The 26,153-nt window shown below is 44.0% G+C and overlaps 2 protein-coding genes across 11 annotated transcripts in view; one reads left to right on the top strand and one right to left on the bottom strand.

Moving 5' to 3' along the window:
• Positions 1-137, bottom strand: part of C12H6orf89 (chromosome 12 C6orf89 homolog) — a 65,356-nt gene extending 65,219 nt beyond the window's left edge. For 4 of the 8 annotated variants that reach the window (XR_007401424.1, XM_049092548.1, XM_025418600.3 and 1 more), the window contains exon 1: positions 3-134. Coding sequence is in view for 4 of the 8 variants with exons in the window: in XM_049092548.1 (XP_048948505.1) it covers positions 3-4 (2 nt within the window). In the remaining 4 variants the exon portion in view is untranslated. Of the gene's footprint in view, positions 1-2 lie in introns of all 8 variants that reach the window. The other 4 variants (XR_007401425.1, XM_035697386.2, XR_007401429.1 and 1 more) reach the window with 3 other exon arrangements.
• PPIL1 (peptidylprolyl isomerase like 1) lies at positions 4-25,953 on the top strand. Of its 3 annotated transcripts, none has more exons than XM_049092551.1 (6): positions 4-142; positions 979-1,974; positions 6,281-6,724; positions 9,845-9,999; positions 24,135-24,203; positions 24,756-25,953. In XM_049092551.1, exons 3-6 carry the CDS (start codon positions 6,669-6,671, stop codon positions 24,974-24,976), a joined length of 501 nt encoding a protein of 166 aa, XP_048948508.1. In that variant the 5' UTR covers positions 4-142; positions 979-1,974; positions 6,281-6,668; the 3' UTR covers positions 24,977-25,953. The 3 variants fall into 3 exon arrangements, with proteins under 3 accessions (XP_048948508.1, XP_035553282.1, XP_025274386.1); XM_035697389.2 differs by lacking the exon at positions 4-142 and adding an exon at positions 230-504 and having other exon boundaries at positions 6,477-6,724; XM_025418601.3 differs by lacking the exon at positions 4-142 and adding an exon at positions 230-504.
• Positions 25,954-26,153: the final 200 nt, after the last annotated feature.

Here is a 26,153-nt window from a genome sequence, read left to right as displayed (position 1 = left end):
ACATGCGGGGCCCGCGCCCCCTCGGGCTCCTCCCGCCTCGGGGACTGCAGCCGCCGGGCGAGGAGGGTAAACCGACTTCCTGCTTCCGGGGGCGTAACCCGGAAGTAACTCCCGCGCCACAGCCGAGGCCGCGCGCCCTCGGGTAGGTCTTTCTTGGTGCCCCGCGCTGCCGTCAGCAGCAGAACCCGCGACAGCGGCCGGGCGAACTCCCGCGAGATCTGGAGGGCACGGGTTCTGGCTCCCCCTGGCGTCAGACTCTTCTGGTGGGGCGGGGTCAGTCCGTGCCCGGCGGGGTCTGTCCTCTTCCCGTTGTGGGACGGGCGTCGCAGCCGCGCTGATGCGCTGAACAAGCGTGTGCTGAGCCCCGCACTACCTGCCGGGCCCGATGTTGGGCATTAAGGGGTGGGCGTGGGAGGGACGGGTAATGGAGGGCAGGCCCTTAAAGCCTCTGGGCGCTCTTAGTCTAACGGCAGCAAACTCAAAAGAACACACCACCGCCTACTCGTGAGTATTTATTGAGGCTTACTCTGTGCCAGATATCACCAAGCCCTTCATATTCGTGAAACCAATTCAACAACCTTATATAAAGAGTCCCTGTAGGGCCAAGGGCAGACCACCCCAAGATGGGGCACTTTAGCATGGGGATTATTTTGAACTAAAAGCAGTCAAAACCCAGCAGTTGTAAGAAAACTTCTACCTCCCCTTCAACTGCCTGCCTGTACCAGCAAGAGAACTATTAACACAGATTACTTTTTACCTAAGAAATTTACAGGGCCACCTTTGTTTTCCAAACATCTCTCACCTTCTGCTAACAGAAGGGGGCCTTTCTCTTCTTTGTATGCCCAGACCCTGCCCCTCTGCTAGCTCAGGTTGTCTCAGATAAGCCTCCTGTTGGCTGTCTTTGGAATTGTGAGAGTGTGTGTGTGTTCCCTGTATGTATGAACCTAAATTTGATTTTCTCCTATTAATCTGTCGCAGGTCCATTTGATGCTTTGTCCAGCTGGAAGAATCTTGAAAGTGCAGAGGAAATTCTTCCTTCATACCCCACAACATTTATCTCATACCAGCCAAACTGAGGTTTATGGAAAGGTTGTCTTGCTCAGGATTACACAGAGTGGTGGGGTCATGATTTGAACCCAGGCTCCTTATTTTGCCCTGTCTTTAGTGCCATGATCATAACTGCTTTTTACTAGAGATCAGCCATCAAAATGCTATGGGGTTTAGACCAACAAAGCTAACTACAAAGGCAGTGTGATACTGATGCAGGGATAAGCAAACTAATTAAGCAGAACAGAGAGACCAAAATGAGAACCACACATATATAGACACTTGCTTTATGACAAAGAGGTACAACAGAGAAGCAAGGAAAGGATAATACTTTCAATAAATAGTTCTGATAAATAAATAAAGGGTTTTGGGTCAGTTGTATATCCTTATAGGAAAAAATGAAACTTGACTCCAACTTCACACCATATACCAAAATAAATTCTATGTGCATTATTGCTCTACATGAGAAAAATAAAGTAATACAACTTTAGAGCAGCTCTTGTCCAATGCCATTGCCATGCAAGTGATTACTAAATACCTAAAGGTGGCTAGTCAGAATTGAGACATTCTGTAAAAGATAAGATTGATACAGTGAACCACATTAAAATTAGCTACCACCTCTGATCACTAAAAGACACAATTAAGAGAACCAAGAAGACAACCTACAGATTGAGAGAAACCAACAAAGAGCTTGTGTCCAGGATACATAAAGAACTCTACCAATAAGAAAAGACGGACTAAACAGCCAAATAGAAGAATGGGCAGAGGATTTGAACACAAAGATAATACCACAAAAGAGCATACCTAAATGGCAAACACATGTAAAAGAGTGTTCAACTTCACTAATGATTAGTTGTTTGGGAAAGGACTACTGAGATCTTATACAGGTTCCAAAATTGCTTCAATGGAAAAGACTAGTGACACTAAGTAAGTGTGGATGAGGAAGTGGAGTAACAGCAACTCACACAGAGCTGGTAGGAAATGTAAACTGCTATAGCCATTTAGGAAAACAGTCTGGTTAACTATGAAATTATAATATACATATAACCTAATCTCATACCAGGCCCAGCAATTCTACTTCTACGGATATACTCCAAAAAATTCACCTACAAGTGCACCAAGATACAAAATATTCATAGCAGCACTATTTGTCATAGACACAATCTGGAAAAATTCCAAATGCCCATTAAGAATAGATTGTATAGGGGTGCCTGAGTGACTCAGTCCATTGACTATCTAACTCTTTTTTTTTTTTATAAATTTTTATTTATTTATGATAGTCACACACAGAGAGAGAGAGAGAGAGAGAGAGGCAGAGACACAGGCAGAGGGAGAAGCAGGCTCCATGCACCGGGAGCCCGACATGGGATTCGATCTCGGGTCTCCAGGATCGCGCCCTGGGCCAAAGGCAGGCGCCAAACCGCTGCGCCACCCAGGGATCCCGACTATCTAACTCTTGATCTCATCCCAGGTGTTGATCTCAGGATCATGAATTCAGGCCCTGCATTGAGCTCCATGCTGGCATGGAGCCTCCTTTAAAAAGAAAAAAGAAAAGAAAGTCCTTGTAGTATATTCATGCAACAGAATACTACACGGCCACTGAATACAATACCATGGATATACCTTACAAACATAATGTTAAGCAAAAGAAGCCAGACGCACAAAAAGTACTATATGATTTCATTTATGTAAATTTCAAAAACAGAAGAACAATTAAGAAGTCATAAAGTGGTTTCTTTTGTGGGGAAAAGGGTCTGATTGGTAGGGAGAACTCTGGAGTTGGAAACATTTTTTTCTTGATTTAATGGTGGTTACACAGGTGGGTTTTTATTTTATAATAATTGAATTGTCATGGGATCTGTCCACCTTTCTGGATATATTCAAAATTTACATTTTTACTTTAAAAAAGGTACTCTGGGGGTGCCTGGATGGCTGAGTTCGTTAAGCATTTGCCTTTGGCTCAGGTCATGATCCCAGGGTCCTGGGATCAAGTCCCACTTTGGGATCTCTACTTAGTGGGGAGTCTGCTTCTCCCTCTACCCCTCCCCGCTGCTTGTGATCTCTCTTGTTCTCTCTCTCTCTCTCTCAAATAAATAACATCTTTAAAAAATAAGACTTGGATGAAATAGCAGGAAATCAGGCTCGAGAAATCATTGAGCCAATGGTGAAGGGCCTTCAAGCCCAGGCCAGGTGTCTGCGACTTTTTTTTTTTAAGATTTTATTTATTTATTCATGAGAGACACGGGGGGGGGGGGTGGCAGAGACACAGGCAGAGAGAGAAGCAGGCTCCATGCAGGGAGCCCAATGGGGGACTCCATCCTGGGACTCCAGGGTGATGCCCTGGGCCAAAGGCAAGCTCTAAACCGCTAAGCCACCCAGGGATCCCAGTCTGGGACTTTAATAGGCAAAAGGAAACCATTTAACATTTCTTGGCAAAGAAATGACATACAACAAGCAACATACTATATCTCTTGAGGAAAGCTTTGGTTGCTATGTGTGCATAGGATGGATTAGTGGGGAAAAGCCAAAAGGCAGGGAACTCCACAAGAGAGTTTCTAAAATAATCCTGGTGTTAAAGGTCTGAAACAGCAGTGGAAATAGGAAGGAAAGGATACAATTTGGGTATCTTGGGGAAAAAAGAATTGACAGGTCTTGATGATGTATCACAGGGAGCAGAGAGCAAGAGGATGAACTTCAGTCCTCTAGCGCCAAAAATAAGGTTATAATTATATTCAGAAGACACATTAAACTTAACAGAATAGATGAAGTAAATACAAACTACTCTGATTAATTTAATGTGGACTATTAGTTTTAAGTTGGAAAAGAAATCTTTGTCAATTCCTCCCTGTAGTCACCCAATGTTCTCTCGGGGACAAAAGGCCAACAAACATCGAGTCTCTTGGGGAAGGACTTTGGGATGAGACAGCAAGTCACTGACTTTTTCTTGTGTAAAATCCAAATGCATCCTCACTGTGCCCTAAGACTCCCCAAATATATAGTAAGGAACTACATAAGGTCCAGAGGAAGGCAATTCAAATAACAAAGCACAGAATTGGGACAACTAGGTGGCTCAGTGGTTGAGCATCTGCCTTTGGCTCAGATTGGCATTCTGGGATCTAGTCCTGCATCGGGCTCCCCACAGGGAGCCTGCTTCTAACCTCTGCCTATGTCTCTGTGTCTCTCATGAATAAATAAAATCTTTAAAAAACAAAACAAACACAGAATGGACCAATGATGACCACTTTCCTGACCAGCTCAAGGGTCACAAAGAGGACATGAGCATGAGACTGCAAAAGGTGTAAAATGTATTACACCTTAACTTAGCACAGCACTCGTCAGTGTAAAATGTCACTTTCTGCCCATTTTTCATTCAACAAAACCTGAACACCCTGTTTTCAGTACTTTGAGAGGACACAGAGATGGAGGAGGAGGCCCAGCTTGCTCACTGTCTAATTTTATCTTCACAACATTGTATACCTTTATCCCTACCTGATAACTAAAGAATCTAGAATTAAGCCATGGTTAGGCACAGAGGCTCACAGCTGTGGTAAGTTACTTAATCTTTGGAAGGTTCAGTCTCCTTAAAGTAAAAAGAGAATACTAATATCTATGTCGTGGGGTTTGGAAGATAAGCGTTGCCAAAGGTTCAGAAATAGCAGAAGCAAAACCGCTGCATCACCGACATAGCAATTAGTAAAAGTTCATGGGCAAAAAATAGTTTGCAAACTGGAAGCACTCCAACTAAACAGGGAATGTTAAATTCAGAGGTATATTGTCACGAAGCAGTTCATATGGTGAGGAGGCAGTGGCTTTTTACTCTTCAAATCGGTTATGATGTTAGTTTTCCTAGTGATAGGGATGGGGTAAAAGTAGTTACTTCATATCCATCTTGAGAACACTTTTAAGTTTCATTTTTGGTTTTCAGAGGCATTAATAAGAAACGGCCCAAGTTAAGTTTTGCTTATTTTACAGAACAAGCTAAATTCAGATTTGCTGATAGGATTAAACTGGTTTGCCTGCTCAGGAAATTTCTTTTTTTAAAGATTTTATCTATCTATCTATCATCTATCTATCTATCTATCTATCTATCTATCTATCTATCTATCTATCTATTTATGGGGGACAGAGAGAGGCAGAGACATAGGCAGAGGGAGAAGCCAACTCCCTGCGGGGAGCCTGATGCAGGGCTCCATCCCAGGACCCCAGGATCACCACCTGAGCCAAAGGCAGATGCTTAACCAAAGGCAGGTGCTCCCTGCTTAGGAAATTTTCAAGTCTGGTCTCCAACTGTGTTTGATTTTAACAATGTGAAAGTTATATAATAGTGCTTAGCTCCATGCCTGACATAAAGTAAGAATTCATTTAACCATGCTTATGAATCAGTGTGCAAAGTATCTATAACATATGTTTACTTACCCCATTTCCTTCTTATCCTCCCTCCAAACCTTTCAGGGCCTCTACTTTGCTTCTCTTTCACCCTGAACAAACCCCTCCTGACAACCTTCTATCCCATCTATCCCAGCCAGTCACTCTGAGCCTTGCTTTAACCCTCATCTCTTTGTTCTTCATTCTCCTCTCTCTTTCCTTCTTATTTTCTTCCTGGCCCTTCCCCTTCTTCTCTCTCCAGACCCTTCTCTCTTGGGAGTCTGGAGAATCGAGCTGGCTGTACTGCTTTGGACAAATGAACAAGTCACTTCACTGCTGGGTCTGTTTTCACAACTGAAAAATGGAAACAATAATACCTACTTCGCAGGACTGCTTTGTGGAGTGGATAAGAATAAAGTGTAGAGGGATGCTTGAGTGGCTCAGAGGTTGAGCATCTGCCTTTCGCTCAGGGCGTGATCCTGGGATCCAGGATGGAATCCCACATGGGCTCCAGGCATGGAGCCTGCTTCTCCTTCTCCCTATGTCTCTTGCTCTCTGTGTCTCTTGTGAATAAATAAATAAAATCTTTTTTTTTTTTTTTTTTATGATAGTCACACACAGAGAGAGAGAGAGAGACAGGCAGAGGGAGAAGCAGGCTCCATGCATCAGGAGCCCGACGTGGGATTCGATCCCGGGTTTCCAGGATCGCGCCCTGGGCCAAAGGCAGGCGCCAAACCGCTGCGCCACCCAGGGATCCCTAAATAAAATCTTTTTAAAAAATTATAAGAATAAAGTGTTGAGCTACGTAAACGGTACAGACCCTTACAAAGGTCAGGGACTGGCACTAACCACTTGCATTTCCTTTCAGGTCCTTGCCCTTTTGTAGGACTAAGAAATTCTTCTAATTGATAGTTAGGATGTTAACTCCAATCAGAGTGCAGCTTTGCTGGTTGTTCCCGCCTTCCACGCCTAAATGAGCCAATCAGAGCGTCCGGAGGGCGTCGCGGTCTCTCCCTGCCTGGCGACCCCGACAATGGAGCTTGCCCTTCTCTCCGCCCTTGCAGCTAGCTTGTTCTCGCCTCGCATCCCAGCTTCTCGGAGGTGGAAGGAGGATCCTCCTCCTTCCTTGTCTCAGCCCGGCGGATCTTGGCATCGCGGAGGTTGAGCGACGAAAGCCGGAAGTGTGCGCCGCGGCGGCGGGTCCCCACGAACTGACACCGGAAGTAGCCGTGCTGCGGGATCCCGCCTGCTGCGCTATGGCGGCGATCCCCCCAGACTCCTGGCAGCCGCCCAACGTGTACTTGGAGACCAGGTGAGAGGGCTCGGGCCTCTGGGGCTGGGCTGGCGGAGGCGACGCGGAGTCCAAGCTGTGCCGCGGCTCTGGGCTCCCGGTGCGCTCCGCGCAGGGGCCCGGCCTCCTGGGGGAGAAGCCCGCCGCGGCGGCGGGGGGGGCCGCCTGAGGGTTGAGTGGGGAGCGCCGCCGCCCGCGTCCGAGCCCCGCACCCGCTCGCCCCGAGACCTCAGGTTCATGCCTCCGTTCCCTCAGCGAGCGTGTGTCGAGTCTACGAGCCGGCGGCGTCGGGCTGGAATCGGGCTGGAGGTGCAGAAGACGCGCACCGCCTTGCACTTAGGACCTTGCAGTGTAGTGAGGAGGGCAGGTCTGTAATACGAACGTTGTAGGTAGTTGAGTTGCATAAAATAGGATTACTGGGAAGGCACGGAAGATGCACATTTTCCCCGCTATCAGAGAGTGGTATCCTTGAGCGCCCACCAGCTAGTGCCATGCCCCTGACGTGTAGAGCATGTTATTGAGTTTGATCCACTTAGCAACTCAAATCACATAGGTATTAATACACCTTCTCTCCAGTCTTAGCGGGCGAAATGGCAGCGTTTACAGATTAAATGATTTGACCAAACCCATCTATCTAGCATGTAGGGGATCCTCATTTGGAGCCTGGACGGCCTGCCTCACGTGTGCTCTGTCCTTCAGCCCCATTCATTCCATTGCCTCTTTGGAAAAAGTCCAGATGGTCTTTCCAAATAGGACAGTAACCGTTAGGAACTTCTTACTGCTACAACAGTATCAAATGAAAACGTCACAGTCTGACATTCAAGATGGTTTTCCTCATCTAGGCCTTCTGCCCAGCTAGCTCTCCGGCTGCATCTTTTGCCATTCCCACATCAGAAGCCAAGGTCCAGTCCATGGTTTTCTGTCTCCCCAATGCTCTTGGCCATGTGTTTTTCCCCCAGAGCAGTTCTCAGACGCTGCTTTTGCTCTTTGGTCATCTTCTGTGTCTTATATTACAAAATTCTACTTCTTCAGGCCTCTGCTTGAAAGTAATTTCTGAATTCATCTGTTAACATTTTTTTAAGTTACAAAATAAAATGAAATCTAAATCTAAGCAGCATGGAAGTGTATAGACTAAATAAAAGCCGCCTCTTCCTGTAAAAACAGTTAATAGTTTGTTGGATGACTTACATCCTTGTCTGTGAACAGATAAACAAGTGTTTTTCTCTTTTATGTTCTGTTTCTTAAAAACAGGATTGTATGCTGTATGCTGTATGTTTTTTTTTTCCCCCTGTAATTTGCTTTTCTTTCACTTGCTCATGTGGCTTCCCATAGTATTGATATTTTTTTGTATTTTAATCATTTCCTCTTTGAGGGGCACTTTTTTTTAATATATATATATGAGGGGCACTTAAATTGCCTCTCGATTTTTGTTAGGATAAATACTGGAATAAATATCCTTGCACATACTGTATCCACATTTGTAAGTTTTGCTGTAGAATACTTTGAAGTTGAAATTGCTGTCAACAGATATGCAGATTTGAAAATTATATGGGTATTTCCTGAATGCCATTGCAAAAAGTTATTCCCTGTATTTAAAAAACATGCACCAAAATACAAGCTCCACGAGGGGAAAAGCACCTAGAACCATGCCTTACACAGAGTAGGTGTTAATCCCCGTAGAATGTTAGTAGTACGAAAGATGATTTGCTGGTAGAAGGGCTTTTGGAAAGGTATGTTCTAGCACACACCATATATATATATATTTATAGAGTGCTTACACTGTGCTTGGCACTGGGTATCCAGGCTATACAGAGTTGCCTCATTTTTCACATTTTTGGAGCTTAAAATCTAGGTGAGTGATTGAATGTAGGGGAAGGCACCTGTCTAAGTCTTTTTCCTTTTCCTTAGCCATACTTCAGGGGAAGAAGTGCTCATCCTGTTTGGTAGGTATAGAGATTAGAAGTAGTTAGGTTTTTCACTTATTGCACCCCCTCCTAAATACACACAAACTGTACTTTTTTCCCCCATTAAAATGTTTATATTTCCATGGTTCAAAAATACAAAAGTTTAAAATAAGATTCTCATTGGGATGCCTGGGTGGCTCATCGGTTGAGCACCTGCCTTTGACTTGGGGCGTGATCCCAGAGTCCCAGGATTGAGTCCCATGTCGGGCTCCCTGCATGGAGCTTGCTTCTCCCTCTGCCTGCGCCATTGCCTCTCTCTCTCTCTCTCTCTCTCTCTCTCTGTCTCATGAATCAATAAATAACATCTTTAAAAGGAAAAATAAGATTCTCGTTGAAAGCCTTGTTTCCCATTTACCCAGTTTCTACTCCCACCCAGAAACTTATGCATGTATAAATAAGTACAAATTCCTGATATGTTAATGTCCTCTTAAAAAAAATTAAGTGCAATTTTTTTCCTAGTTTAAGGGCTGATTATATTGGTTTCCCATGATCAGTGATTTTTAAAAAAAAAAAATAAAGTTGGGCCACCTGGATGATCCAGCAGTTTAGCGCCACCTTCTGCCCAGAGTGTGATCCTGGAGACTCCAGATCGAGTCCCACGTCAGGCTCCCTGCATAGAGCCTGCTTCTCCCTCTGCCTGTGTCTCTGCCCCCCCCCCCGTGTCTCTCATGAATAAATAAAAAATAATAAATATTTTTAAAGTAATAATTATAAAGTTCAGATTTTTAGTTGTCCAAAATTACCTCGTTTTTTATTTTTTTAAGATTTTATTTATTTATTCATGAGCAACACAGAGAGAGAGAGAGAGAGGGGGCAGAGACACAGGCAGAGGGAGAAGCAGGCTCCATGCAGGGAGCCCAACGTGGGACTCCATCCTGAGTCTCCAGGATCACGCCCTGGGCGGAAGGCGGTGCTAAACCGCCGAACCACCTGGGTTGCTCAATTACTTTGTTTAAAAGCAGTATTTTAAGCTCCTGTATGTTTTACTCAAAATATGTATGTTTATGTTACTTTGTGAATGTGATGTTTTCCTTTGCCAAGCATGAAATCTGGTGTGTATTACAATTTCATTAACTATATAAGCTCGAAAATAAAGAGTCCCGGATGCGTCCCATAATATTCTTTCCTGCTGTGACCTTAATCTTGACTGGAGCTCTACTGTCCTCTCCCCATGCAGCATGGGGATCATTGTGCTGGAGTTATACTGGAAGCATGCTCCGAAGACCTGTAAGAATTTTGCTGAGTTGGCACGTCGAGGTTACTACAATGGCACCAAATTCCACAGGATCATCAAAGACTTCATGATCCAGGGAGGTGACCCAACAGGGACAGGTATAGTTAAGCCGACCTTAGCTGAATTCAGTAAAATAAGGCTGAGAGAGGAGCATGTGTGGAGGGGGGGAAATTTTTGTTGTTGGTTTTGGATATGTTGCATTTGAAATACTTGCCAGATCTTCAAATAGAGATGTTGAATAAGTAAAGGGATACTGAATGTGGAATTCATGGACAGACCTGGGATGGAAGTACAAATCTTGGAGTTACTATCATTTAGATGAAACTTATTAGTGAAATTGGTGGATGCCAGCATTAGTTTCAAGGCCCCTTTTAAGCCTGCGTTTTCTCCCTGCTGATTCCTGCTCCTGCTTTTTTGCCTTTAAATAAGTTTGATATTCTTTGTGGCAGTCTTTTCTTAGTCCTGTTCCTCTTTGTCATTCTCAGTTGTTCTCTGTTTATCCTTTATGACCAGAGGCATTCCTTTTTTTTTAATGTATAAGGACACATGTGAAAGTACAGTATGGGGGCACCTGGGTGGCTCAGTTGGTTGAGCGTCCGAGTCTTTGATTTCAGCTCAGGTCATGATCTCGGGGTCATGAGATTGAGCCCCGAGTTGGGCTATGGGCTCCACATGGAGTCTGCTTGAGGTTCTCTCTCTCCTTTTGTCCCTCCTCTTGCTCGTGAACACATTCTCTGCCCCCTTCTCTCAAGATAAATAAAAATCTTTTAATTTTTTTTTTTTTTTTTTTTTTTATGAAGTCACAGAGAGAGACAGGCAGAGAGAGAAGCAGGCTCCATGCACCGGGAGCCTGACGTGGGATTCGATCCCGGGTCTCCAGGATCGCGCCCTGGGCCAAAGGCAGGCGCTTAACCGCTGCGCCACCCAGGGATCCCAAGATAAATAAAAATCTTAAGAAAAAATACAGTATATACAGGAAACTACAAAAAAAGAACACTCTTTTTTTTTTTTTAATTTTTTTTTTTAAATTTATTTATGACAGTCACACAGAGAGAGAGAGAGAGGCAGAGACACAGGCAGAGGGAGAAGCAGGCTCCATGCACCGGGAACCCGATGTGGGATTCGATCCCGGGTCTCCAGGATCGCGCCCTGGGCCAAAGGCAGGCGCCAAACCGCTGCGCCACCCAGGGATCCCAAAAAGAACACTCTTAAGTATGCTTCCTAAAGATCTCTAACCACTATTAGTTATTAATTATTCCCACAATATTCCCAGTTCTTAGAAATGATTGATGTTAACTGTTGGTGGCCATTATTCTAGACATTTTTTTTTTAGATACCTAGTCAAAAGGATGGATGGATGGATAACTAGTTAAATGGAAATAACTGTAAGAGAATAGGCTATGTCATGCATGCTGTTGTTTTTTAAACCAAAAAAATATATTTAGTTTTTGTGTGTGTATACACACACACACACACACTACAAATCTCTGACAAGTGGGTGTCTTACTATTTAACTCAGTTCCAACATCATCTAAACAGGATGTCATCAGACCCCGCAAGTTAAGGCCCAGTCCCACAAGATTGCCCCCTTCCCCCCTCGCCCTACTTCATTTGCAAGCCTAGGTTATCAGATGTTCCAGTAACCCACTTGGGTTCAATTAATTTGCCAAAGCAGCTCACAGAACTCATGGAAGTACATTTACCAGTTTATTAAAGGATATGGTAGGGACGCCTGGGTGGCTCAGTGGTTGAGTGTCTGCCTTTGGCACAGGGCATGAATGATGGGATTGAATCCTGCATCAGGTTCCCCGTGGGGAGCCTGCTTCTCTCTCTGCCTGTGTCTCTGCCTTTCTCTCTGTGTCTCTCATGAATAAATAAATAAAATATTTTAATCATGGCTTGGTCTTCAGGTGACAGTCCCCATCTAGGAGCCATCCAGGAACCCACCTACCTCTTTAGAACGAGATGATCCTGGTGCTTTTATCATTTAAGAATTTAAAAGGGTTTTAGAAGCTCCTGTTTCAGGGACAGGTCAGATACCAAAAATTAGAACAAGAGATGCTCCTAGTGTTGTTATCATCTAGGAAATTACAGGAGTTTTAGGAGCTCAGTGCCAGGAACTGGGGACAGATTATATGTAGATATATATAGTTATATCCTTATATCTTCTATTACCTCACACCTATACCCCCCCTTCATCTCGCGCTGTCCCGCCCCCCCCCCCCCCCCCCCCCCCCGCCCAACCTGGCTCTCAGTTTTTGTCATTAGTTGTATTTTTCCTCGTCAGAGCACATTTTGCACACCGTGCTTGATTCCCTCAGCTACAGTATGGGTTCTGCATTTCAGAGGGTTTGGTGCGTACCACTAGACTTTTCTGTTCACAAATGCTAGAAGGCAGAATTTCCTGCTGAGTGGTTTGTGCAAGGGCTGGAGGGTGTTATATTTTATAGCTCAGTCATGTTTGAGAATTTGGAAAAGACCATGACTGGGTCTACTGTTCTTGGACCACACTCATTCCCTCAGATCTTTTTAGGCAGTTCGGCTCTGTTGCTTTCTGGTTTGAAGTGTGGCTTTGGAGAACACTAAGGCCAGATTTACTCCTTCCTTCAGCTCAGGGAAAATGTGTTTGTTTGCTTTTTAAAGATTTTATTTATTTATTCATGAGAGACACAGAAAGGCAGAGACACAGGCAAAGGGAGAAGCAAGCTCCTCACAGGGATCCAGATGGGGACTCAGTCCCCAGACCCGGGATCACGCCCTGAGCCAAAAACAGACGCTCAACTGCTAGCCACCTAGGCGTCCTGAAAATGTTTTGATTTGTATTTTTTGAATATTTTCTTGTTACTTGCTCTGATTTTATATTTCAGGAAGCCAGTTTTTCTTTGTTTCATGACCTCTGCCTTCCATATCTATAACATTTCTTTTAAGTGTGTGAGATGATGTTTTCCTATTTTTTTTCTGTGTCCACTGAGATAATGTCAGACCTTTACTCTGTGCCTTACTCAACTTTTAGTTATGTCTATTCTGTTCTTTACTGCTCTAATTGGTTTATTAGCTCTGTATTGGTGTTATCAGACTCAATCTGTTTCCTTAGCTCTTCAATCTTTTCACCTTATTCTGTTGGTATATTATCTTGTTTTTGAGCTCTTGTTTTATTGGATTCTTATTTCTGTTGAAGCATCTATAGCTTAAGACAGCTGCGGATAAGCCCTTCTTGGACTGGCTTGTTTTCTCCCAGACTGAGTTCCTGAGGTGTGTTTTTGTTTTGTTTTGTTTTTTCTTACACCCTTTCTTTCTTTTTCTCCATTTGTTGTAATATGTCTGCATAGTTTCTGTGCCACTTCTTTTCATCTTTTCCATACTTGATGTCGGCACTGATGCTGTCTGTACCTTTTATTTGCTCAGATACAGTATAAGTGGATTCTCTTTGTCATTATTATCACCTTTGTGGGACCAGTTATCTTCATTCCAGATGCTAGATTACTTTGTTTCCATCTTATTCTATCTAGCCCGAAGAGGTGGGGTAGGAGAGCTAATCCTGAGTGCACCTTATGGGAGGGCTCAGCTCTGTTCTGTTTTCCAGCCTCCATTAAAGTCGTGTCCGTGGGTCACCTGCACCAATCAGTGATATCCATCTCCCCCACTCCAGGCTCTGGGTTGGCTCCTGAGAATAGCTGTACTGGAGGAGAAAGATCCTCCTACCCTTTGTCATTCATAGCTGGGTCTCTATAACAAGACAGATTAATGAGGGAAAAACATGCAAATATGTTTGCTGTAGGTGTGGATGACACCAGGCCTTGATAAAAGAAATGAAGATCCCGATTGCAGATTCCTCTTGGGGTCCTTCTGTCTTGGAGATGGGATATTCTTTTCCTCCAGGTATAGGGACAGCACCTCTCACATGAAGGTCTTGTCTTAGGACCTACTTCAAGGGAAAGTCAGAATGTCATTCTTGTACCTGACGTTTCTCAGATTCCTTCAACTTGAAATGTTCAATGTATCAAAGCGCTACATTTTGGGGTAGCTTGTCCTGAAATCCATCAGGGCCCCAGTGTTCCCCACAAGATGCCAGGTGCTGATGGGCACTGGTGGCCTGCTGCATTCCTCCTGTGATATGCACAGGCTTCTGCCTTTAGGGGCTTCTCTTTATCTTTTTCAGGACTGCTGGCCCATCCACCCACCCACCCTTCTATTGGTTTCTTGGAATTGGAGGGTATTTGTAAGAATCCTCTGGTTTATACTCTTTCTTTCCTGATTACTACCTATAGAGAGTACAGGCAGAGTCTAATCCTGCTTCACTCCACTTCTTTTTTTTTTTTTTAATTTATTTATTTTAGGAGGGAGAGAGAGCATGCACATGGAGGGGGGCAGAAGGAGAGGGAGAGAAGCAGACCCCACGCTGAGCACAGAGCCCACAGGGCTCAATCCTACCACCGTGGGATCATGACCTGAGCTGAAATCAAGGGTCAGACACTTAACTAGCTGAAATCAAGGGTCAGACACCCAGGCACCCCTTCACTCCACTTCTTTATCTGAAAGTGTCCTGTAAACACTTTGATGTACTTCTTTCCTGTCTTCTTCCTCTTTCTTGTTATGAGATAAAATTTTAATTATAACACCAGTGAGCTGAGAGAGTCCATGATGAGTGTACAAGAATTGAGAGTGACTCCAATGTGAATTGCTTATGTCGGAGCTTCCCTATATTTCTATAATTGGTTTGCAGTCCTTCATAATGTCACATTTCCATGATGCAGTTTTAATGAGACTGAATCACTCAAAAAGGATTTTCAAGTAAATTGCACCCAGCCTCAAGTATAATGAATGATTAAGCTAGCAGGTCTGTGGTAGAAGGCAAACAAGAGTTAGACCCTCCTGGGTCATTAATGTGAACTGCTAGCTGATCAGAAACTTTTTTTTTTTTTTTTTGCTAAATATCTCAGATGAGCAGCATGAGGCATCCTGGGCTCATCAGCAAGCCAGTGTACTATTTCTGTCCCCTACTGGCCCTCAGTCTGGCTACTGTGCAACCATTCTTTCCACGGTTTTTCTTAGACACCTTTGCCAGGTGTTTTTCTATTTGAATTCCTTTGACTTCCTGCTGGATTTTAAACTATCTTTCCTCATTTAAATTTCTCTTCTTTTAATGACTGTATGCTGGCTTTTTCTTTAGCTGTCTAAATATCTTTTTATCTTTTTCTACTAACTTCTTCCCTTTCTTCTTCCTATAAGACATGACATCCTGTGAAGCCCTTCCTTTTGCTCTTCATGCTCTGTACTTAGCCTCTCAGTGCTCACCAGCTGGTGTGATTGTAGTGATTAATTGCATGCTGATTATGCTGTGCATCACCCTCCCTCTGACTTCGTGTCTCCTCTTGGTAGCCCCAGGAACACCTGAAATTTAACGTGTTGAACAGCAAGCTCATCGTTAATTTTATTCATTTGATGAATATTTGGCAAGAGTCTGCTGGGTATCCTGTGCTATTCTAAGTCTTAGGTGGAGAGACTTAGGTGTTAGAAGCCAAGGCATTTTCTTTTCCTTGCAGTGTTCCTTCTCTGTCAGGAAGACAAGATAGTTCTTTTAAGAAACAACTAGAGAGTAATGATGACATAATGTGCACATTTACAGTGGTACGCTTTGGATCACATATAAGAGAGATTGGAAGAATTCATAATATGACAGTGAAGTGGGATTAGCATGGGATAGAGGCATATTTTGAGTGGGCCTTGAGGGAAAGATAGGATTTTAACTCTTGGGGGAACAGAGAAGGGCATTATAGATTTAGGAAGAAGAAAGAGTACAGAGCAGAGGCACAAATGACAGAGACACGTCAAGTGTGAAGGAGAGCCCAGCACCCCACATGTCGTGTCTCACGTGCCTGACCGGCTCTGTGACATAATCTAGCTATCCTCTCCGTGTCCAGGACAAATGTGTATGATGTGATCCCTGAACTGCATAGTTAGGGGACAGTTAAGAAGCAACTGGGGACAGAGTGCACAGAGTTGTTAGAGATAGCACGATGCAGTAAGATCAGACCAGTTTATGGAGACTCCCAGACAGGAATTCAGGTTTGATCTAACCTCTTCTGGAACCATTCTGGGCTCCAGAGTTTCTTGAGTCTGGGATAAGAAAAATATGTGAGGAAGTTTAATTCAGTGGTAGTATATGGCAAGGTCATGTATGGGATCCCTGGGTGGCGCAGCGGTTTGGCGCCTGCCTTTGGCCCAGGGCGCGATCCTGGAGACCTGGGATCGAATCCCACATCAGGCTCCTGGTGCATGGAGCCTGCTTCTCCCTCTGCCTATGTCTCTGCCTCTCTCTCTCTCTCTCTCCGTGACTATCATAAATAAATAAAAAATTAAAAAAAAAAAAAAAAAAGGTCATGTAGCATGGGGTGAGCAGCCTGGGTTGTAGAGCCTGGTGGGTTTGGGGTTGAACCTTAGCTTCACATGAACACTTACTAAATGTAGGCAAGTTCTGTAAGCTCCCTGAGCCTTCTTACCTATAAATGCACAGTGTGGTTTGGTTGTATGCACCTCATGGAGTTGTGAGCAGTAAATGAGCTGATGTTTGTAAAATGGTGACTACAGGCTTGACACAAAATAGCATTTAAAAATGTCATTTATTATTTATTTTGGTGGTTAACTTATTTAACAAATGTCTTTTGGACTCCTGCCACATTCCAGACTTTGTTCTAAGAGCTAGTATGTAATATACTATGAGGCCATAGCAAATGATATGGAAAAAATACTCTATAAGCCAAAATGTTCAACCTTGGCACTATTGACATTTTGGGCTGGATGATTTTTTGTTGTAGAGGGCTAGCTAGCTGGACATTGTAGGATGTATAGCTGTTTCCCTGACCTTGCTGTGCTGGATGCCAGTAGAACTCCTCAATGTGACAACTACCAATGTCTCCATACATTGCCCAATGATCCTAAGGGGCAAAATCACCCCCACAAAATCACCACTGGGATGGATAGAGAGTGAGGGAGGTGCTATTTTGGATTGTGTGATTAGGGAAGACCTCTCTGATAAGGTGGCATTTGGGCAGACCTCTAAATAAAGTAAAGTAGTGAGCCTGAGAGTGTCCGAGGCAAGGACATTCCAGAGGGAATAGCAATCACAGGCCTTAGACCAGAGTGTGCTTGGCAAGAAATAGCACAGACTAGTGTCCCTGGAGCAGGTGAGTGAGGAGAAAAGGTGCATGAGGGCAAAAGTGTTAGGAGATAACTTTGGAGGGTAGCAGAGCACCAGGTCGTGGAGTCTCATAAGTTATGATGAAGACTTTGGATTTTGTCCTAAGCATGATAAAATACCACTGGAGGATTTTGAGCAGAGGACTGCCATGATGCTTGTTTTAAAAGGATCCTCCTGGCTTCCATGTGGAAAAATCAGGTGGTGTGGAAAGGAGAGACAAGGCTGGAAACAAGGAGACCAGTTGGAAGCTTGCACGGTTGTCAGAGCCAGAGCTTTTTGTATTTGGATTAGGGTGATATTGGTTCTGTTGGTTCTGGTCCTCTGGGAAACAGGTGGCAAGACAGAGTTAGACATTTAGGAGATTGATTGGAATAACACCTGTGAAAGTTAAAGGGGCAAGAAAGCAAGAGTTGGAAGGGGAGGTCTTCAGACATCAGTGTAGGTCTAACCTGTGAAAGGAGAGGGGGCAGAGAAGAAGGAGCCAGTATAGAAAAGGAGGAGCCACCAGTAAGGTGGGATTTCAAGAGGGGTGACATCAGCTGTCAGATGCTGCTCCTGGAGCAGGCAATGCTAGGCCCAAGGATTGACCATTGGATTTAATGATGTGTGGTCACTGATAACTTTGACAAGAGCCAGGTCATTGGAGTGATGAGGGCAAAAATCTAAATGGAGAGTGAACGTTCAGAGGCAGGAGAGGAAGCCAAGATATGAAGTGTTGACAGCATTTTTGAGGAGTTTTTCTGTGAGGGGATGCAGAAATGTAGGGGGATACTTGCAGATAGAGTTTTTGGTTTATTTTTTAAGACTGGAAATTTTTATTTTATTTTATTTTTATTTATTTATTATTTTTTTTTAGGATTCCACCCATTTATTCATGAGAGACAGAGAGAAGCAGAAACATAGGCAGAGGGAGAAGCAGGCTTCCCATGGGGAACCTGATATGGGACTCTATCCCAGGATAGAGCCAAAGGCTCAATCACTAAGACACCCAGGTCCCCCAAGACAGGAAATATTAATACCATTTTTTTTTTAATGCAGATAGGAATGATCCACTAGAAAGAAAAACTGATACAGGACAGGGAGGAATTGCAGTTGCAAAGTTCCTTAAAGGTGAATGGGATTAGATATGTGGTAGTGGGAAGGTCATATGAACAGTGTATTAATACAATGTATTAATAAGGGAAGAAGGAAGGTAAACAGGTGGATATGTAGAAAGGGAAGTGGATTTGGTGGTGAGAGCATGTGAAAGTTCTCTATGAAATTTTGTCAGTGAAATAAGCCAAAGTTAACACAGAGTGATGAGCAGAGTGTGCAGTGGTGCAGATTTGCCAAGAGAAGAATTGCAGTAAACCCAAGCAGGCTGGCCCCCAGGCTGAACTATTAATCTCTACCTACACTTTCCTCATGGAAAACGCCCAGGTTATCTCAGTGCCTGGAAACGAGTTGTGTAAACCATGAAGCAAACACAGTATTATCAATGATGATGAGTTCCCTTTAACTATCTCATGACAAGCCTGTGAGATAGAAGTACTACTACTACTATTCCTCTTTTCCAGACAAGGAAATTGAGGGGCTTAGAGAGGACAAGTAGTTTGCTTAAGGCTACATTACTGGTAAGTGATGGAGTTGGAACAAAAACCCAGATATCTCTCTGCCCCGCAGGCTGGTCAGGAAGAGAACACACCTAAGAACTGCAAAGCTGAGTTCTCAGAGAAAGGAAGCATACTTTCCCACCTTAGGTCTGGTATCTGGGCTTTGCCCTGGTAATCCATCCAGCAGCAGCTTCACTGACTCTGTTACTAACAAGCAATTGTATCAATTTGGGATGTTTTTTGCTACAAGTAACAAAATTCAAGAGCAGGAGCTTAAAGGAAGAGAGCTTTTGTTTTTCTCACTTAACAGAGTGTCTGAAGGTGTTCAGCTGCCCAGCAGAGCAGTCAGGGGCAGGGCTCACTATGTCTTTCCATTCCATTTGTCAGTGTGTTGGCTTTTTTTTTTTTTTTTTAAAGATTTTATTTATTTATTCATGAGAGACACAGAGAGAAAGGCAGAGGAAGAAGCAGGCTCCATGTAGGGAGCCCAATGTGGGACTTAATCCTGGGTCTCCAGGATGAGGCCCTGGGTTGAAGGTGGTGCTAAACCGCTGAGCCACCAGGGCTGCCCAGTGTGTTGGCTTTTGATCTCAAACTTGCCTTATGGTTGCAAGATGGCTGCTGCTGCTCCTGACATCACCTCTGCTTTCAAAGAAGGAAGACAGAAAAAGAGCTATGGTGAAAGACAAAAGGAGTATATTATGCCTTTTTATCAGGAAAGCTATAGCTTTCCCAGAAACTGCCGGCCCCCCCCCCCGCCGACAACTGGGTTCTGTTTATATCAGGAAGTCAGAACTGGATCACCTGACCACCCCTAGCTGCAAAAGGAACTGGTTGGTACCTGCCTTTCTTGTCTCTGAAGTTGATGCAGGCCATGAAGAAGGGGTTTAGAAATGCTGGGAGGATAGCTATCCTGCAGTTAGATGCTCTCTTGCCAGAAGAAAGGTTTCAGTTGGTCAGTAGCCTTGTGGTGTCTGGTGCCCCCAGGCAGAGCTTTCACTTAGGCCTGCTAATGGGTCACTGGCCCACCTGTGGCTGTTTGGGGGCTGGATATGAATGGCATGGGAGCAGTGGGGATCAGTAGCACCAAGTATGGCCATCTTTGTGTGAGAGCATGCTACATGTCTGAGTTGCCACTCTAGTTCATTGTGAGAGGTTTCCACATTGTAAACAGGAAGAAGGGATACCAGAGGAGTCCTGGGGATAGGAAAAGATCTTAAAGCAGAAGCACCAATCATAAAAAATATTAAGGAATTTCAACTGTAAAACATTCTGTGCATCAGAAGACCCCATTAAATAATAGACTGGAAAAAAGGGGGGCACTTGATGTAATGAGCACTGGGTGTTATTTTGAACAGATGAATCATTAAACTCTACCTCTGAAACTAATAATACATTATTTGTTAATTAATTGAATTTAAACAAAGAGTGAAGAGAAGTCCACTGAGAAAAAGTATTCGCAAAAAGCATTTACTGACCAAGGATTAGTATCCAGAATACTAATCTTAATAATATGCCAAGTATGTATATATGTATGTAAAAAAAAGTAAGTGTCAAACCACTCAGTAGATAAGTGGCTGTTCCCAGAAGAGGAAAGCTAAATAGCCAGTAAACATGAAATTCTGCACACATCTTCAAGGAAATGCAGGTTAAAACACAAGAGATCTGACACCTCTCAGGCCGACGAATGTTAGAAAGTCTGGCTAAAGGACCTAGAGCAGTAAGAGTGAGCACTGTGGATGAGGGTGCACATTGGGGCCACTTCTGGCAAGATAAGTTGAGGACATCTAGTAATGAGGAAATACTCAAACCATAGCCCTGCCCATCCCCCATAATGTGTAGCCCCTGAGAGGTCCTGCACTTATGTCTCGGAGACTGTACAAGAATGGTTATTATTTGTGTGGTTTATAACAGCAAAAACATAGAATGGATGCTAAATATCCATCAGCTTGAGAAAAGAGAAGATTGGTGTTATAATCTGTAGTGGAATGAATAGCATAGAAAGCTGCATGGAACCAGATGATAAATATCACTTATAGTGGTAAACACAGAAAAGCTAATTGCCGAAGAATGCAGAGTATTCTTTCTTTCTTTCTTTTTTTAAAAAATATTTTATTTATTTATTCATGAGAGATACACACACAGATTGAGAGAGAGAGAGAGGCAGAGACACAGGCAGAGGGAGAAGCAGGCTCCATGCAGGGAGCCCGATGTGGGACTCGATCTGGGACTCCAGGATCATGCCCTGGGCCAAAGGCAAACACTCAACCACTGAGCCACCCAGGCGGCCAGCAGCCATACATGTTTTTTAAGGGATGCATACATAGGTGTAGAAAGGAAAAAATGCACGGAAGTGACCAACTAAGTGACAGACTCCTGGTCAGCATGGTGGTACCCCAAAGGCAAACTGTGATTCTTTGTTGCATTGTTAGGTAGGGAGTGCAGGGGGTGCATACATGGGGGTCTCAGGCTGGATATGCTGCACTGTTTCCTGAGTTGAAGGTGCAATTCGTCATATTCTTTCTCTTTTATATGTCTGAAATATTAAGTACATTGAATAAACGTTGAAGACAAAGAGTAAAAGAACTTTCAGGGTGCAGAGTTTAGAAAGCAGATCAGTGCCTGTCGCCAATGTATGTACCCTGGACCCGGCATTCTGCAAAGTTCTGAGTGCGAAGCTTCCAAATTGTCAGCTTTGTAAGTGATCCTTGACATCTGTGTAGCCTGCTCTGTACCAGAAAACTGTTTGCTCACTTTGTCCCCCTCCCATCTCTCCCCTCTTCCACATGCCCAAAGGAATGTTTTGATTGGAATTATTTTTGTCTTTTCTGACATTTTGTTGCAAACCCTACTGGGTTGAATTAGGTTATGAAACCATAACATATTATGTATAAATGGTGCTGTAGAGAACCAGAACTAGTTGCGGCTGGCCAAACTCTGCCTAGTAAGTACAGAGGAGCCCTCCATGCTCTTCCCTCTCATCTCCTGATGACTTACAACCCCTAGCTTCATCTATGACTCTTGACTGGCCCATGCTTTAACCCACTTGTTTACAGTGCCATTTACGTGATGGCTTTCGGTTTCTTTCTTTTTTTCAGTATTTTATTTCTTTCAGAGAGAGTGCGAACTGTGGGGAGGGACAGAGAGAGAGGGAGGAACAGACTCCACACTGAGCAGGAAACCAGTGCAGGCCAATCCCAGGACCCTGGGATCATGACCTGAGCTGAAGGCAGATGCCTAACTGAGCCACTCAGGTGTCCCAGCTTTCCATTTCTAGAGGGCAGGGGCCCTGAGGTTTCATCCTGGCAACCCCAAATTTGCAGGGATCACACTTCCAAGGCTCAGCCCACAATGGACAGCCCACTACTGAACTTCATCCTCCACTTGCTCACTCAGTCCCTTAAGATTGACCAGTTTTCCCCCATGGCCTTCTCTTTTATTCAGCCCTAGCACTCCCACTTACCACCCCATTAGCCCCTAGCCTCAGGTGGGAACCTTGACTCGCTGGTCAGAGAAAATATAGTGGTCTTATAATTGCTGTTTAGAAGTATATTGGCAGGCTGGAATTTGGGAAATGAATTTTTACAAAATTTGGTAGTTGAGTACTTTTCCAGAAGCATAAGTAGCCTGGGTCAGACGGGAGACTTCCGTTAGTCAGGATTCACCCCTATTCCTTTTTGCATGAGAAGTGTTTTCTTCTAACTGAAACAGCCAGGCTCCCCTTAGAAGTGTTTTCTTCCAGGGGCACCTGGGTGTCTCTGTCGGTTAAGCATCTGCCTTCTGTTCAGGTCATGATCTCAGGGTCCTGGGATTCAGCCCTGTGTGGGGCTCCCTGCTCAGCGGGGAGGCTGCTTCTCCCTCTCCATCTGCCCCTCTCCCCTGCTCATGCTTTCTCTCACATGCACGTTCTCTCTCAAATAAATAAAATCTTAAAAAAGAAGTGTTTCTTTTTTAGAGCCAGGGGCTCTGACAGGCTCTCTGTGGTGGAACATCCTAAAAGGTAATGCAAGGGATTTCACTGTGGGAACACTTCAGCTGGTCCCAGGGGTCTGGGGAGGGTCTAGGGGGAAGGAGGATGTGGTGCTTTAATTTAACACCCTACTTTCATAGCAGGCTGGAGAAGGTGAGCTAGTCTGGGCTAATTTCTGGCTGCCAGGCAAACAGTAGGGTGTTAAACACAACATTCACTTGGTTCCAGGCTATTTTGTCTTAGCTGGCCAACTTGGAGAAACCAAAGTAGTTCAACAAGTCCTATTTATTTTAGTAAATAGTTGATCAGGAGAGTTGCCTCCTATTAGGACTTTTTTTTTTTTTTCCATTGGGAAAACCATATTTATTACATCACTTTCCTCTAAGAACAGAACCTGGGTTAACAGCACCATACTCTTGTGGACATAATATAAATAGCACGTGGTGGTTATGTTGCTGGTAAATCATTCCTAATCCCATGTTTCTTCACAGTATCCTTGTGATAGACTACCTCTCCTCTCAGTGGACTCTGCCTGCCGTACCTCTCCTCTCAGTGGACTCTGCCTGCTGTAATATTCCTTTCTGCCACATTGCCACTTTCCACTGTCTCTCTTCTCCTTAAGCTGGATATCTTTGACCGAAATAAATGCTGTTTTTCTTCATTGAGATCAAGGACGGCAAATAGGTTTTAATTCTTGTGCCAAATCTGATTCATTAAAAATGGCTGTCTAGAGTTCTAAGTTGGTAGGATGTAGATCAAAACTCAGCAGGGAGGAATGCTGATTGACTAGCAATATCTGATGGGCACAGTGTTAAGGCTTGGGGGCACTCCTGTCTAAAATACTCCTTTAAAAAGTTAAAAATTTAGAAATCTTTTTATGTCTCAAATTATAGATGGTAGTTATCTGTAGATGGTTAGATTCTAGGGGACTTTAATGTTCTTTTGATAATGTTCTATGCCTTCTGCATATTTGACAGCGAACGTGTATTACTTTAATACCCAAGACAAAAACACTCTTAGTGTCATTGTTTTTTTTTTTTTTTTTTTTTTTTTTTTTTTTTAATTTTTATTTATTTATGATAGTTACAGAGAGAGAGAGAGGCAGAGACACAGGCAGAGGGAGAAGCAGGCTCCATGCACCGGGAGCCCGACGTGGGATTCGATCCCGGGTCTCCAGGATCACGCCCTGGGCCAAAGGCAGGCGCCAAACCGCTGCGCCACCCAGGGATCCCCTTAGTGTCATTTTGAAAACAAACATCTTACCTGAATGAAACCAGTGGTTTGAATGTGCTGTGTCAGTGCTTGGTTCTGCTGCTGGACTATGGAGTTGGAATATGTTTAGCAGGGGCTAGGCATGCTTGCTGCTTTTTCCTTTCCCGTACTCTGAGAGATCTTTTGACCCTAAGCCATAATCCTTGCTGTGAAGTAGAGCAGGGGACTGACCGACTCGTTTCTTGTCTTCTAATCTGGCAGGTCGAGGTGGTGCATCTATCTATGGTAAGCAGTTCGAAGATGAACTTCATCCAGACTTGAAATTCACGGGTAAGTATATAATTTGGCTGCACTAGGTGGGAAGGGGGAGTGGATTTTAAAAGCTCACTCTTGGCTGGGATTCAGGGTGTGTGTCTGACACCATGGCGTGGTGCCACGTAACTGCCCAGCTGTGGCGCCACAGAGAGCCCTGGTGGATTAGAGAAAGTGATGCCTCTCTCTCCTGAGTAATTCAGACAGCTGATCTGAGTGTTCTAGACTCTAATTGTTGAATGTTGATGTTATAAACTATAGGAAAGCAAAAGCTTCCTCAAAGAAGCCAGATACCTTGCTGGGATTTTGAGGGGCATAAGGAACATGGTCCAGCAGTTAGTGGGGATTATCATGGTTAGAGAAGCTGGGGAGTAGGTGAAGACTAGGAAGGTGCAGTTGTTGGGGTAGGGCAGTGATGGTCTTTGTGTAAAAGCAGAGAGCCTGGCCTCAGAGGAAGAGTGTTCAGGTCACATCGTTGATGACAGAGACCAGAATAAAGTCTAGGATAGTGTAATGTGTGCCAGGCTGGAGCAACGGAAGTTATTCATACTCCTTTCTTTTTCCCACCAGGGGCTGGAATCCTCGCCATGGCCAATGCAGGGCCAGACACCAACGGCAGCCAGTTTTTTGTGACCCTAGCGCCCACCCAGTGGCTTGATGGCAAGCACACCATTTTCGGCCGCGTGTGCCAGGGTATAGGAATGGTGAATCGAGTAGGAATGGTGGAAACCAACTCTCAGGACCGCCCTGTGGACGATGTGAAGATCATTAAGGCATACCCTTCTGGGTAGGCTTGCTGCTGTCTTGGGCACACCCAGATCTTCTGAGATGGCCCAGTGAACTAGCTTCCAGATGACCTAGAAAGACACGTACTTAAACTTCATTTTGGCATTGCAAATCACAGAGCTAAAGAGACCTGGGGTCTTAAGTGAGTTAGAGATGGAAGTATATTTTAGGAGGATGCTTCTTTTCTCTTCCCGTGGTGCCTAGGTTGACAGAGCATTTGCAGACATGCTCATAAATGATCATTCACAGGGAACCGCTCATTGCAAATGAGCATACTGCTCCTCCTTGCGTGTGTCTGTTCTAATACACTTGGAACAAAATGAAGCCGACTCTGTCATTTCATAGTGCCTAACCAAACTTCTTTTCTGCAGAGATTTATATTCTACACTGCAGTCTTCAGTGGCTGACGGCCACAGAATTCAAAACCAAGTAGTGTCTATCAGCCTTCTTAACTCTCTGCACACCCTATTTCAGTCTCCTATATTTGTTCTTCCAAGGAACGTATCCATCTCTATATATATTTTCCCTCTCAAAACCAGAACATCAACACTGCTGTTTCTGACACTTAGACATCCCACGCAAAGCCACATTGAATTTTTGCCAAATGAAAAATGCATCCAACAATCAAGTTTCTAAGAAGGTGTCAAGTGGGGAATGATAATGTGTAATAATCGAGAAAGGAGTTTATTAAAAGGAAGAAGAAGCATTGACCATTTTTTCCCCAGAAAGGAGCAGAAATCTGTAGTGAGCATAAGGACAGACTATGAACTCTCCTTAAAAAGCAGTATTGTCATAAAGGAGAGGCACCACTTAAGTTTTTTTTAACCTAAGTCTAGAGAAACTAGATGAGAGATTTTATATGTTAAGTTTTTTAAGTGTTTCTGATCTTTTTTTTGGGGGGGGGGTGAACAGTAAGAGAAAGGAAGTTAACACCTATGTAATACATAGAAACTTCCAAATAAAATGCCACTGATGGTTGAAATTGCTGCTGTGGTCTGATTTATAAATAGAGTTGTTGTTGTTGTTGTTGTTGTTGTTCTTTAAAGATGTTATTTTTTTGAAAGAAAGAACACAAGTTAGGGGCAAAGAGAGAGGCAGAAGCAGTCTCCCCACTGAGCTGGGATCCCAATGTGGGGCTTGATCCCAGGATCCTAGAATTATGACCTGAGCCAAAGGCAGATG

This window comes from Canis lupus, chromosome 12 (assembly GCF_003254725.2).
Source record: "Canis lupus dingo isolate Sandy chromosome 12, ASM325472v2, whole genome shotgun sequence".
Taxonomy (NCBI): domain Eukaryota; kingdom Metazoa; phylum Chordata; class Mammalia; order Carnivora; family Canidae; genus Canis; species Canis lupus.
The sequence above is the reverse complement of the archived record's forward strand: the minus strand, read 5'-3'. Positions and strand labels throughout refer to the sequence as shown.

Excerpts from the sequence above, each read along its gene's own strand:
- PPIL1 (XM_049092551.1), top strand. The coding sequence starts at position 6,669 with ATGGCGGCGATCCCCCCAGACTCCTGGCAGCCGCCCAACGTGTACTTG. Across the intron at positions 6,725-9,844 it reads AACGTGTACTTGGAGACCAG|CATGGGGATCATTGTGCTGG; the intron begins GTGAGAGGGCTC and ends CTCCCCATGCAG. Across the intron at positions 10,000-24,134 it reads AGGTGACCCAACAGGGACAG|GTCGAGGTGGTGCATCTATC; the intron begins GTATAGTTAAGC and ends CTAATCTGGCAG.